General features: G+C 48.3%; 1 protein-coding gene across 2 annotated transcripts in view; it reads right to left on the reverse strand.

Annotated features, from left to right (window-relative positions):
* PRMT9 (protein arginine methyltransferase 9) overlaps positions 1–14,278 on the reverse strand; it is a 302,633-nt gene that overhangs the window by 98,204 nt on the left and 190,151 nt on the right. For both annotated transcript variants that reach the window (XM_078676899.1, XM_078676900.1), the window contains exon 6: positions 10,808–10,914. In XM_078676899.1, the coding sequence (XP_078533025.1) occupies positions 10,808–10,914 (107 nt within the window). The remainder of the gene's footprint in view (positions 1–10,807; positions 10,915–14,278) is intronic.

The following is a 14,278-nucleotide window of genomic DNA, read 5'->3' on the forward strand; positions in this document are numbered from 1 at the left end:
TCCATGTGGCCGTTGCAAGAAACTCACTTGTCACCGCAGGGGCGAACCAAATTTCAAATTCAAAATATCTTTATTTCGGTAAGAGTTTACCATAAAAGACGTTAGAAACATACATTTTAAAACTGATATTTGATAAAATGTTATAAAAGTTTTTTTTTTTTTAAACAAGCCTTTGCACAGTGCCTTGTTACGCAAGCATGTCCTGTGTACAAAAAAGTCAGTTACCAGCCCTGAGGCATTTCCTTCTAATGGGCCAGACAGCACCCAGGTACTTAGCCACCGCAAACACAATGTGATCAGTCAAATCAGTTTTCAGGACTCTAAAGGCGGCCATACATTTCACAAAACCTAGATTCCTGCATAAAGGGACAATCCAGTACTTGCGGATCTCTCGGTAGACTGGGCAGAGAAAAAGAATATGAAGTTCAGTTTCATCCGAGGATCTACATGCCGGGCAGGTACTGTTTGCATCATCACTCCATTTAGTTGTAAATGCTCTGATAGGGAGGGACCCATATCTCCACTGTAGGTATAATTTCCTAAGTAGAGGAGGGTAAACTTTATCCAGACTCGGCTCAAAGTTGTAAGTGGCTTTGAAGGAGATGAAAGAATCAGTCAAAATCCCAAGTTTGGATTGATTGAGGAGCAAGGATAATTTGTTGTCACGGTATGTCTTAGCTAGCTCCTTTTTTGATATGCGTTGGCAAGTAGACAAGGGATCGGACCACATTTTAGACAGACCCAAACCCTCCAGTTCCAGTTTGATGAAATTGAGCCATTTGATTTTTCCAACATCCGGCATAGCAAGGACCTCCTGGAGTCCTTGTCTGTAACTGGCCAATTCTGGGGTTGTCCATAGTCTGCGCCAAAAGGCCAGCGGGCGGAAAGCCAAGTCGTCGTCTAGCGGACATAAACCTAGATCCATCCTGAGGGGGACTAGGGGCGTGCTAGGTGGTAGTCCAACAAGATTTCGAATGAATTTATTTTCCACTTTCAGGAGGTCTGATGTTCCAACATGGCCCCGAGTTCAGACCCGTAGATAGCAGCCCCCTTGGCCTGAGCTTTGTAAATCTGCATTGGAGGACCAATGGGCCTGATTGAGGATTTATTGTTCGCCAATAGCTTCATGATGCCCCCCGAGTGTTGGGTCAATTTGAGTAGGACCTCCTCCAGGTGAGTGTTCCAGGTTAGTTTATCATTTAAAATGATGCCCAGATATTCAAAGGTTTTCACTCTCTCAAGCCTGTTGTGTGCAATGCTGGGGCTAAAATGGAATTTCTGTGGGGGATTGAGGACCATGAATTTAGTTTTGATGGCGTTAATTTCCAAACCATGGGCCTCACAGAAATCCACAAAGCCATCAAGGATGCGCTGGATACCCATTGCCGACTTTGATAGCAACAGAGTGTCGTCGGCAAACATGATAGCCGGCACCCTTGCGGCAGCCAATTTTGGAGCATCAGAGTTGGATACCCCCTCCAAGTGAGAGATAACCCCGTTGACATAGAGGCAAAACAGGGTCGGTGCGAGCACACAACCCTGTCTTACCCCCCTGCCAACGGGGAACCTCTCGGACAATACACCCATCCTGCCACATCTCACCTGTGCGAAGTTGGCACTGTGAAGGCGAACTAGCATTTTCAATAAGCCTTCGGGAACCCCCAGTTTGGCCAGGACCTCCCACAGCTTCGTCCTGGGGACCAGGTCGAACGCCGCCCTCAGGTCCACGAATACAGTGTAGAGGCTGCCACCCTCCAACTGCACCGTTTTCCAGTAAATCAGGACTAGCCGAAAGACCTGATCGATGGTAGAGACCTTCTCCCTGAAACCTGCCTGGAAGGGGCTCAGGATATTAAAATCCCTGATCCACTCGTGTAAGCGATTTAACAGTAGCTTTGCAAAAAGTTTTTGAGACACGTCAATCAAACTTATTGGCCTGTAGTTGGCCGGGAGCAGAGGCGATCCCTTCTTAAAGATGGGGACTATCTCTGCCCCCGGCCAAGTCGGAGGGATTGGCATGCCTTTCAGGATCGAGTTAAATAACACCCTGAGATAGGGAGCCCATATCCTTGGTTCATGTTTATAAAGGTCGCCTGGGAGCCTGTCAAGGCCCGGCGCCTTTCCAGCAGCCAGGGACGTAATTGCCGTGGTGATCTCCTCCATGCTAAATCCGTCCATGTCGGCTACACTGTCATTGGAGGAATACGACACATCTACAGGAAGGGTCATCACCTGGTCACTACTATGTGATTTGTATAGATTTTTAAAATGTTCCTCCCAGACAGAGGGTGCTATATTGGCCTCTACTGCTGCAAGTGGTTCAGCTGAGCCGTGCATGACGATCTGCCAGAAAGTCCGTGCATCTCGGCATGCGAGGGCAGCTGTCATTTTGGTCCAATTCTCCTCATCCCAATCTACTTTGGCAGTACGGAGGGCTAATTTAAAGGCTAATCGTTTCTCCCTGATTACACTAATAGTGTCTCGCGCTTTAAGTGATTTCAGCAGTGCAGCTTTTGCTGCCCCGCAGAAAGCATTGAACCAGGTGGCTCTTTTCTGCTTGAACTTATTTAACCTGGCCACTGGGTTCAGCACCTCTGCAAGGTTAGTGCATAACTCAGAGTGAATGGTGCCAAGTTCGATCATTGGTGCTGGGTTATATAGGGAGGAATTAGATACCACAGGATTACCCGTGGGATCGGATTCTGATTCACTAACTGTGTGGTGCATGCAGCGCTCAACTTTTTCCAAGGCGGGGACGACTGATGCATAAAGTCTCCCGATGTTGCTTTGGTTTTCCAGCAGTTTAGCCCATTTTATTCTGCGCCTATTGCTGGATAGTGCAAGGTCCACCTGGGGTGCGGAATTTCATCAACCTTGACTATTTGTGGGCCTAGTAGCTCATATTTTAATGAAAGCAAATTGTGGTCACTATCGAGTCTGGGGATTACACCAAAAGCTTTCACTTTCCCCCAGTCCCTGGTTGAGACCATGATGTAGTCGATTCGCGACTCATAGCCCAATCTATTAAAGGTATATTTAGGCGGGATGTCACCTTTGATCCGGCCGTTGCAAGCCCTCAGCGAGTGACTAAGCGTGAGGGACATTATTTGGGTAGCAAGTGGGGTCCAAGCCCTGGCCAATGGATCTGCCAGGGTGGGGATATTCCACAATTCGTCCTCTTCACTAGATATACCCGCCAGGTGGTCGGGGAGCGGTTCATACTGCTGATTAAAGTCTCCACCTACGATTAATGAGAAGTGGGGGTTGAGTGAGTCTAGAAACAGCGCTAGATCCTCAACTGGTCTCGAGGTAGCTGCAACCCCCACCGGTCTTGAGTATATATTGATGAATATTACTTTTCCTCCGCCAGGCCATTCCAGAGAAACACACTGGAAGTCCAAGGAGTTGGTTTCCAGGTGTGTGGCCCTGCAACCCAAATGGGACCCAACCCAGATCGAACTTCCTCCTGATGGGCGGCCCTTTCCTCCCCATTTTGCTTGGATGTCAAAGGTAGCGAAACCCAGCCGAGAGTATGTTTCTCTTGCCCATGTCTCTTGAAAAAGGCATACATCATACCCTTCGATAAGTTCCCCCCAATCAGGCGTGTCTACTTTGTTGGCTATCCCAGCGACATTCCAAGAGAGAATGGAAATTACTCCCGGAGCCACTGGTATATTATTAGTAGTTGTGGCTGAGAACATTCATGTGGGGAGAGTATGCCTTGTTGTTTAAAAAGAGGAGTGTCCGATAGGACACTCTTCGATTTTGGGCTATACAATATGGGAGGGCTATCTTTGTCAATCGTATAAGATTCAGTTTTTGCTAACTTTGATAGTGTGATATCACGCCTACCTAGCCCTACTGTGAATTTGTAAGCCTCCAGCGGGTTTGATGGTGAAGGAGGAATTAGACAACCCATCTGTACAATTTGTGTAGTGGGAGTGAATGATTGACCTAAAAAAAGGAACTGAGAGCTTGTTCGAACGGGTGTTGAGGGTGCGGTAATTGACAGATGTAGGCGTCAATCCACTTCAAGACACCCGTATCTATTGGAAATCGGTACCCCACTCCACCCGCCTAGTGTGTCCGCCCAGTGATGACTTTGCCCACCCCATGTACCGTTCCTCTCCGGAATCCTTCTCCAGTTCCCCCCCTGGTTTTGATGAGGACGGGGTGGGTAGAAGTAGGTGAGGGGTCTGGCTGCTATTGTTGAATTTGTGCTATAGTTATTCCAGGAGTAGATGGCATGCGCAGTATTTGGATCCTCAAAGGAGACAATCACGCAGTCGCCACTACTGGACTTTTGCGTGGTGCCTACCCAAGGTACCCTACGCACCATGAGGATTTTACTCCTTAGGTGGTTGGGTATTGGCTTATTGACGTTGAACCAGTGGATCACCTTGTTCTTTAAGGAGGCAAAGTTTTCCTGCTGGTTAAACGTCAATTCTGTAACCCCTGTGAGCACTACAACATAGGAACTAACCTCTGGGGGAAGATCTACATAACCCCTGGAGCGTATGTAGTTAGTACTTGTTCTCTGGGATGAAAGATGGTTAGAATTATGGCCATCTGGCCTCGAATTTAACTGACCCAACGAGGAACATACCATTTGGCCTGGCATGGCTGATGGGGTTGGTAGTAAATTTTCGGCCGCCGGTTGGTTGGTGGTCGTCGTTGCCCTGTTAGTTGGGACATAAGTATTTACCTTGAGCCGAGGTTTTGGTATTGGTTTGGCCTTTGGAGTAGCAGTAGAGGTGGCAGACGAAGGTGCAGTAGGGGAGGGAAGTGGGGTAGCATTGGTAGATCCCAGAGACTTAGCCTTCACGGGGGCCAGCGAGTAAGCAACAACTGGGATTGTGGGAACGGGTGGTGCAGTGGGGGGCGAAGTTTCTTGCGGACAAGTGGATTTGTTATTCTGCATGGTAATGGTTGCTAAATTTAGGATGCTTTTTTCGATTTCCAGAAGCTGAGTTTCTATGTGTGAGAATCTCACTTCAAGGGGGGAGAGCAGTTTTTTAAGTGTTTCCCAGACGATTGTTAGAAACTCAGCGTCCTTCCCTCTAATGGTGCAGAGCGGAGCTCCGGTGGTGTCGCTTCTTATTGTGAGATCATTGTTTTCTTGAATGACTACCGAGTGTGGAGGGATAGTTTCTGGGCTCATTTCAGAGGAGTAAGTAGTAGTCTCTGGGAAGGGAACTGAAGGAGCCTGAAATGGTGCTTTAGTTAAAAGCTGGGCTTTTGCAATTTTAGCCTTTTTCCTTGAATATGCCGAGGTGTTTTTACGCTTCCTTTTGTTATGTGGACCGTTTTTTGGCGTGGGGGAATTACCTCCTTTTGATGGCATTGCTTTGTTGGTTATCGCTGTAGAGGATAGGCCTACCTCAGGTACCTTCTTCTGCTCAGCAGTTTCACCCAGATGGAATTGTGGGGAATAGGTGGCTTTTGGTGAAGATCCCCCCTGCAATGAGGGTATACTAGCCGCTTGCGGCTGATGGAAGTCAACGTGTGTAACAATCAAGGTAGGGGCAGCGCCGTGTGGGCGATCAGGTGTTTTAGCCCACGGGAGGATTTTTTAGTAGCAGTTAGCTCTACAGACAGTCTTCTGGCGGCATCTAGTTCGATAGACACCCTATGCTGCATTTTGGATATTTCATTGTCAATTGCGGTGTGCGTCCTAGTGATAAAATCATCCAAAGTGCCATTTTTCAATTTGGATTTGGCCAGTCTGTCTCTAAACTCGCGGGTTGCCATAGTGGATATACAAGGTAATCAACAAGATGATGGCTGTGAGGGGAGCGGTAGAATGAAATGGTCAGGCCCAGTCCAGTCTCTACCTGCCTCTAACGGCCTCAAACGGCCCGCTCTTTGCCCGGTCTTCGCCCCGGGCTGCGCCCCGCGCGCGTCCCGCGTCGCGGTTGTTTGGCACTGTAGTAATATACGAGGCGGCTGGGGGCGTGGCCGCCGGGGGAAGAGGACCAGCTGTGTAGAGCTGAGGCTGCTGGTCCTCGCAGTCCCCCTGGTAGGCTCAAAGCACTAACTCGCCCAGTGTGCTCTCACCAGGCCGTTCCTCAGCTGGGAGAGCGTGACTCTCTGCCGACCGCAGAGCCGCTCACACCAGCGAGTGGCAGCCTTAGGGGGCGGATGAGCGGCACCCGCAAAGCGGGTGACGCGAAAAGTGGCTTGCGTGCAGAAGGGTAGACAGGCAGCAACAGGAGTCTGTGAAGGTCCTCGTGGTAATGGAAATCCAAAAAGAACCACCTTTGCGAGCAAATGGGCCGGAGTCTGTACCTTCTCCTCTTATTCCACCTACGCGAGGGGGGGTCACCATTCTCCTTGGTCGCACTGTACCCTTTCATAAATGCGGGGGGTTGGTGGATAGCGAGGGACGTTTCGCTCTCCTGTGGGGGCGACTGGGTCGTGACACGTATACATTTGTTAATTGCTATGCTCCTAACATAGATGCATCCGCTTTCTTTACCACACTCTGGGGCAAAATCATGGACGTCGGATCTCGCCATATTATTTGGTGTGGAGACTTTAATTTGGCGCTGATACCACAAATGGATAGAGCAGACGGGATGATTCACTACAAGCCTAGTGCTAGGGAGGCGCTGGATGGCGTGATTGCTGAGGGCGGGTTGGTGGACATATGGCGGCACTTACACCCCACCGGGAGGGAAGGCACACACTTTACCTCGCAAACGGGCACATGGGCACGGTTAGACTACTTTCTTCTTACCAGGGAGATAACTGCAAGGGTTTTAAGGGTGACACATTTGCCAAGGACATACTCTGACCACAGCCCCGCACTACTGCATCTCCGTATCCCTGGGTGGGATAGCCCCAGGCCGCACTGGAGACTACAACCTGAGGCATTGTTAGACAATCTGTTCCGAGTCGAGCTGGGTGAAGAAATAGCCGCATTCTTTCCCAGAAACAGGGGATCAGTAGACTCGGTTGAACACATTTGGGAGGCCTTTAAAGTCACCATTAGAGGATACTGCATATACAAAAGCTTTGGGGTCCTGCGGGATATTCAAAACACTATTCGTACACTAGACAGGGAGCTGCGCGCACTGGAGCTTCGCATGGTGGCAGACGACAGCCCTGACACGCATGCTGAGTTTAGGGACAAATTGTCGAAATATGTAGAGGAGGCTAATAGGGAAGCTAAATTCCGAGGAAAACACTGGCAGGCCAGAAAATATTGCGAGGGAGATAGGCCGGGGAGGGCGCTTGCGATGCTTACGCGAGCCCCACGGGATCGCACCACCATACTGGAACTTACTGACGATCAAGGGACCACAGTCAGGGACTCGGATGCACTGCTCGATACCTTTACATCTCACTATCACACACTTTACACCTCTAACACCGTGGCTGATACCCCTTACGCTGACTTTCTGGGTGATGTAGCACTCTGCTGGCTCAGCGACGGTGACAGGGCGTTTCTGGCAGCCCCCTTCGAACTGGATGAAATTCGCGAGGCCATCAGGTCACTCAAAAACGGCAAGGCTCCTGGTCTCGATGGCATCCCTGCTGAATTTTATAAAGCATACATAGACATCATGGCCCCCGTCCACCGAGAGGTTTATGAGGAATCACTAGGCGGTGGCGTCCTCCCTGGTTCCATGTGGGAGGTGGTTATTACTTCCCTCCTGAAGCCCGGCAAGGATCCTAGTTCCTGCAGTTCTTACCGCCCGCTCTCCCTCTTAAACTGCGATATCAAGATTCTCGCAAAGGTCCTGGCCACTCGACTGTCCCTCCTTATGTCCAGGATTGTATTACCCGACCAATCTGGGTTTGTATCCGGTCGGTCCACCTCTCATAACCTACACACTTTATTATCTTTACTCCGCACGGAACACCCTGACTTACCGGTAGCGGCCGTCTTCCTAGATGCCTCCAAGGCATTTGACTCGTCGAATGGCCTTTCTTATTTTCTGTCTTGGCTAGCATGGGATTCCCAAAACTCTTCATTTCTTGGGTCCGCTTGCTCTATACTCGACCTACGGCGAAAGTCCTTGTCAATGGTCGCCTTTCGGAACCCATCGACATCACTAGAGGCACACGTCAGGGATGCCCACTATCTCCCCTCTTGTTTGCGATAGCTGTTGAACCTCTTGCCTGTAGACTCCGTCAGCTGCATCGAGAGGGAGCGGTACAATGCCTGCAGCGCCAAATTGATGTGTCTCTCTACGCTGACGACATCATGCTTTATATCAAACACCCTGATCTGAACCTCAATCCACTACTCAGAGAATTAGTTGTATTCGGCAGGGTGTCAGGTGTACACATTAATTGGTCCAAGTCGCAATTCTACCCCCTGACAGATGCGGTTGCCGATTTTCCCCTTGATTATCCACTTGAGTGGTGTCGGACCGATCTCCGATACCTAGGCATACAAATTTCCCGTGATAGAAACGAAACGCTGCGTTCCAACTATGGAGTAGCAATCACGAAGCTTACCGCTGCAGTGGACCGCTGGATCACCCTGCCGCTATCCATGGCTGGCAGGGCGTCCCTTATCAAAATGGTGGTTCTTCCCCGATTCCTATACCTTTTCCTCAATATTCCCTATTTTCCGGGCGCTTTTTTTTTCAAAACCTTGAAATCGGAACTGTGTCGGTTATTCTGGGGGGGCAAGAGCCCACGGTTAAAATGGTCCACGCTTATCCTGCCATATGACAAGGGAGGCTTTGATGTCCCTGACTTTGAAGCGTATTATCAATGCGCGCAGGCGCATTATGTCGATCACTGGCTGGTTCCCACGCCCTTCATGCCTCACCTTGCAGTGGAAGATTGGATTGTCCGCCCCATTCCGCTCAATGGTCTACTCCTTTGCCCGGAATCATCAATAATGACACCGAACACCTCTGTTTCCTGTACGCTAGACGCATGGCGCCGCATAGCCAGGAGAATGTCCTGCCGTCTACCGTACTCACCTAAGCTGCCGCTGACATTTCACCCTGACCTCGCCTTACTGCAAGAACTGGGCTTTCGCACACTCTGTGAAAGAGTGCGGGTTACCTGTTGGGGCGACCTGTTCTCGAACGGTCAGTTCAAATCTGCTGAACTGTTCTTTGCATCCCATGACCGCACCCCGCTCGATGTTTTTTACTACCTACGCCTGCGCGCGGGGATGAAGGACATCCTGCCTGAATTCCCCGTTGAACCTGAAATCCTACCCCCACTTCATGTCATATTGTGCTCACAGGAAGGGTCACACTTAGTTTCTGGCCTTTATCGTCAGATCAGGACTGCGGCTCCGATGCCTGCGGCAGGTGCCCGGGTACATTGGAGTGCTGAACTGGCCGTTGAGCTCACTGATGAGCAATGGCAATACTGCTGCGCCCTTACGTCTCGTATATCTGCTAGTAGTAGACTCAAGATCATACACTACAAATTCCTGCAGCGAATATATTATACCCCGGTGAGGAAACATAGGTTTGGCTTGGCTGACAGTGACCGGTGCGAGCGCTGCCGTGCCGAGCATGCCGGCTTCCTGCATCTGGCGTGGGGGTGCCCTCTTGTATATCATTACTGGCAACAGGTGACTGACGCCCTCACTGACATGACAAAGGAAACCATACCTATGGACCCGATGTTCACGCTTCTTGGGCATACACCACATATCCCTAAATCCTGTAGGAAATTCGTAGATACTGCATTGCTTTTAGCAAAGAGACGAGTGGCGTGTCGTTGGGGCCGAGGCAGAGCGCCTAAATTTAAGGACTGGCTGGCGGACCTGACCTACTGTCAGGATTAACATACCACCTTCGCTGAATTGTTGCCGATCCTGAGCCGACCTAAAGATATTTGGGGCTCGCTGGTAGGCTATCTACTTGCACAGACAGATGACAGCGATGCTCCTGAGGGAGGCCATACTAGGGACTAGAGGCGCTGCTTACACTCAGAGAGGGGACACAATATCTGCCGGCTCATATGCATTTCACCTTCTACATAGCAGGGGTTGTATCCCATAGACCACGCAATGGATCAGTGCCTTGCCCAAAACACCTCACATGTCACCCATAGACGTTGTACTTCCGGACGTTGCCACCTGACCCCTCGCCCATTCTATGGCTCTCCCGCTCTGCCCGCGACATGTGCCCGCCTCTCCACACTCAATGATACTCCATGACACCACACATGATGCTTATTCTAATGTTAATTGTATATCGCCATGACTACTGCTATATAAATGTGTACTAAAGAAAGATCATTACTACCTGAATTGCTTTGCTGACACGCACTTCCACCTCCAAGTGTGTTTATCAGGCCTCATAGTTTGTTTACTGTTTGGAATTTGACCAAAAATTGACAATACTGTTCTACTGCAGTGTATCCTCAGGTATTTTTTTTGCACTAGGTACAGTACTCCTATCGACTTATCCTATTGTACGCCGCCGGGCCTCCGGGATGCCGGTCACAAGGCTGTGTCACAACCAATTACTACGCTGCCGGCCTCAGGGTTATAGGCGCATGAAGCTGTGTACTGTGTGAACTATGCAATAAAGCAGTTTTGAACACCAAAAAAAAAAAAAAACAAAAACAAAAAAAGGTATTGGAGAGCTTTACATGAGCACCACTTACCTTACACAAGGACACGTTCATTTTTTGTAGGCACCGGGAGATTAAGTGATTTGCCCAGAATCACACCATGCTGAGCGACCTCCAAGACTCAAACCTGCTTATCCAGTTCCAAAGTCAGAAGCTCTGGTTGTTACACCACATCCTCTCCCATTCGAAATTTTCCAAATGTTCCTGGTATTAGCGATTTGGGAATGTACATAAACTAACATACCTGTGATGTCGACGTATCTCTTTACATTGAACTGCCATCCCAAATATAACTGCTCCTGCAGGTATGACTTGGCCAAACCCGTCCATAGCAGCATCTTGACCTTTGACCTATGGAACAACACATTGTGTGCTATATCTGGATTGATCACGTCAAAAACAACTGAGCAATCTCACAGCCTCACACTGAGCATTGCCACCGAAAACATTAAATTTTCAATAAACTGTAATTAACTGTTTTAATTCATGACATCACATAACCCACTTATAGAGAATATAGTCAATTAAAAAGTACATCATATTTTATCTTGTCTCAACAAAATGCACTCATACTGGTCAATATGTGTATAACATCTAAGCCTGAGATGTTAAAGCTACAATAATAAAGAGTATTAAACGGTTCTGGTGCCCGTAGGTACTCTTAATCAAATACTCAAAATATATAATTTTGAGGATTGCGGTGTAATATATGGTATGGGTATACAACCTTACCGTGTAATACACTCGCAAACTGTCTTAGGTCCAGTCAAGCTCGTTTGTAAAACCTTTAGCTCAACCCTGGGTAGCTGTGGCTTTGAGCAGCAAGGCTTAAACAAAAGAAATAATGTAAAGCGTTTATAAGCACCAAACAAACAGAATAAGAAAGTCGCACAGCACAAAAAGAATCCAGCAGCAATTTATAAATAAATTATATTTTTATGACTTTTAGACACCAAGATAAGCAGATTTGCCCAGAGAGTTCCGGAAGAATAGATTTTTAAGTACAACGTAAATCTCAGCTTTATAGTCCAAAGCACAAAACAAGCATTGGTAAGGATAAAGTTCAGGAACTTGTGAAAAGTTTGAAGGAGTTGTGTTCAGCTACTCTGGCCCGAGTGGGAGGACCAATACTGACAGGAAGGAGTTCATGGAGCCCAATAAGGAGTATATGGACAGTCACCTGGTCACCAAAGCAGTCTCAATACCTGCTCCACACTTTACATCAAGTTCGCTATAGACTTCAATGGAGTGGTCCTGATGCAGGATGCTGAAAGATGCTCTGCGTCCTGTGTGGTCGATGGCGGTGTCCTTGCTGTTATTCCTCAGTAGCCTGGTAAGGTGGGGCAACTTTGGCCACAGGGGTCAGTGTCCATTAAAGTCCTATTTGAGCCAGTAGAAGGTCAGCTGCAGCTGGGCTACCGATCTCCATGCACAGCGGGTCCAGCGGTATCCTCTGATGAGTGCTGGTGTTTGTCTATGGTGACCAATCTGGGTTCAGATGACACTCCCAGGTCCAGCAGACTCAGGTGCAACCTTTGGCTGTCGAGGATCAGTGTCTTGGGTTGCACAGTGGTGGTCAGCGGTGATGCAAAGAATGTGGCTACTGGCTTGCAGGAATGGGGTATTTCAGCTTTGATGGCCCTGGTGCTGGATACAGGGGGTCAGCCGACTGGTACTTCGAGTCACTTCTTTGGTTTAGGGCTTGAGAGATACGTTTCCATGAGCTACAGGAACAGTCCTCTCTTTGCTAGCCCAAGGTACGGCAGGTGCAGTTCAGCAGTCGGTGCAGTCTCTGGCGAGGTCCAGAGGTCAGCAGAGTCGTTCTTTGGTCTTTTCTCAACTTCTGCTGTGATCTGAGCTTCAGGGTGCCATATTTATGCCCAGAAAGTGCATGGGGGAAAGGGGAGAGGATGATGATGCAGTGACTAGCCAATGGGCTAACAGGTTCACTACCGCCCTATGACAACGTCCGGCTATGTGTGGCATTTCGTCATCCTAGAGTGCACTATTCTGCCCACTCTCAAGATGTGGCAACAACCAACAGTACACTTCCATCTAATTGCTAATCCAAGCGGGGACATGACTTGGCTGCCTTAACTAGATCTCCAGGTCAGGCAGAGCACATCCAGTTTTTAAGTCCTGAAGGAAGCACACCTCGTGAGAGGAAATGGGGTAAATAGCTGCTAGAGGCTCTGGGATGGCAGCAGGAGGTCTAGGCCCGCAGAAGGAGATAAAAACGCAACTGTGTTAACTAAGGTGGGAGAGATGCGAGACTGCCCTCTTTTCCCCTTGGTGCCATGGACCTCTCCATCAGACTGTGCATTGTCTGGAGGTGGGGGAAAGGTAGTAGAGGGTTGACCGGAGCGGGATATGGTCAGTGGATGCGGCCTAGACCCACACACACCAGGTGATGTGCAGGTTCCAGAGAAAAGTTGGTGGCTAACAGCCACTGATTAGGAGGCACAAGCAGTTGCATATGTACTGGAGGAGCATGTGCACGTGGGTCCAGCATGACTGGTTTCTGAGACAAAGATAGACACCCAGATTATGGAGGTAGGCTGGTGAGTGAGGACAGCCATCCGAGAAGAAATAATAAGAGAACATGGGAGCCATCTGAGAACAATACTAACATAGCGACCTTTTATAAGGTGCAATAGTGCCATAATAAAACATTACCCACAACTAAAAGTTAACGCTAAAGACCCCAGTCAAAAACCTAGATATGAAAAAAAACAACAACAAAAAAAACACAGTGTGAGCGTGGATAATAATTATAAATATAAAAAAGGCAGGTCCAATCTGTCTAAAATTTTATGGTAACTAAAGTGGTCTAATGTACTTGGAGCGCAGGGAGGAGCACCTGGGACAGACAAACACTAAATGCATAGCTTCACATACACAGAGATTATCACAGGTACATGGAGGCTGCCTAGTTGGTTTATACCATTGCTCTTTTTGGAACTGAAATGGATGAAAAATACTCAGTCTACAACAGGTTAAGAGACGCCGATGGTGCTCAGACAAATCCAGGAGGAGGTACAGTTCAATTCCTCTCAGTGATTTAACCATAATGCATAGACTGCTTGGCCAGGGCAGTGGACTCTCGTTAGGCTGCCACCCAGCAGAAAAATGTCAGCCTGATCCAAGCAACATCCTTTTTTACAATAGACTCTGGATCAAAAACATAAACAAGGCCTCCCCAGGCGCTCAAAGGAGGATTTTATATAATAAAGCCAGGGTACGTGAAGTGTATTGTCTTGGGACAGACAATCCAGAAGAATTAATCGATTTAAATCCAGCTCCTCCTTGTACTAAATTGAATACCAGAATAAAAGTGGGCGCATTCAGATACAATCCGAGATAAATTCATGCCCACTTCTTCATGGATAATTTCAGCCGGAGTACTTTGTCCCATTGATAACAAACCCCTAAGAAACTTATTTTCAGTTACCTGGATACTGTGGATAGACGCGAAACCCCAAATCTCACTGCCAAATGTTGCCATAGGAATGCATTTTGCCTTATAGACTTTTATTGGTCTGCGCCCCAACTGATTGGTAAAATCATTCAGACCCAAGATAACCCTTTTTAGGTTCTCTACTCACATCTAGGAAATATGTTCCACCCTACTTACTATTCACAAAATAAACAAATACATCTAAAGGCTACTGTAGATTCCTAGTGATACGTACAATTAAAACCGCGTTATTTGCAT

The sequence above is a fragment of the Lissotriton helveticus genome, chromosome 2_1 (assembly GCF_964261635.1).
Source record: "Lissotriton helveticus chromosome 2_1, aLisHel1.1, whole genome shotgun sequence".
In the NCBI taxonomy this organism is placed as follows: domain Eukaryota; kingdom Metazoa; phylum Chordata; class Amphibia; order Caudata; family Salamandridae; genus Lissotriton; species Lissotriton helveticus.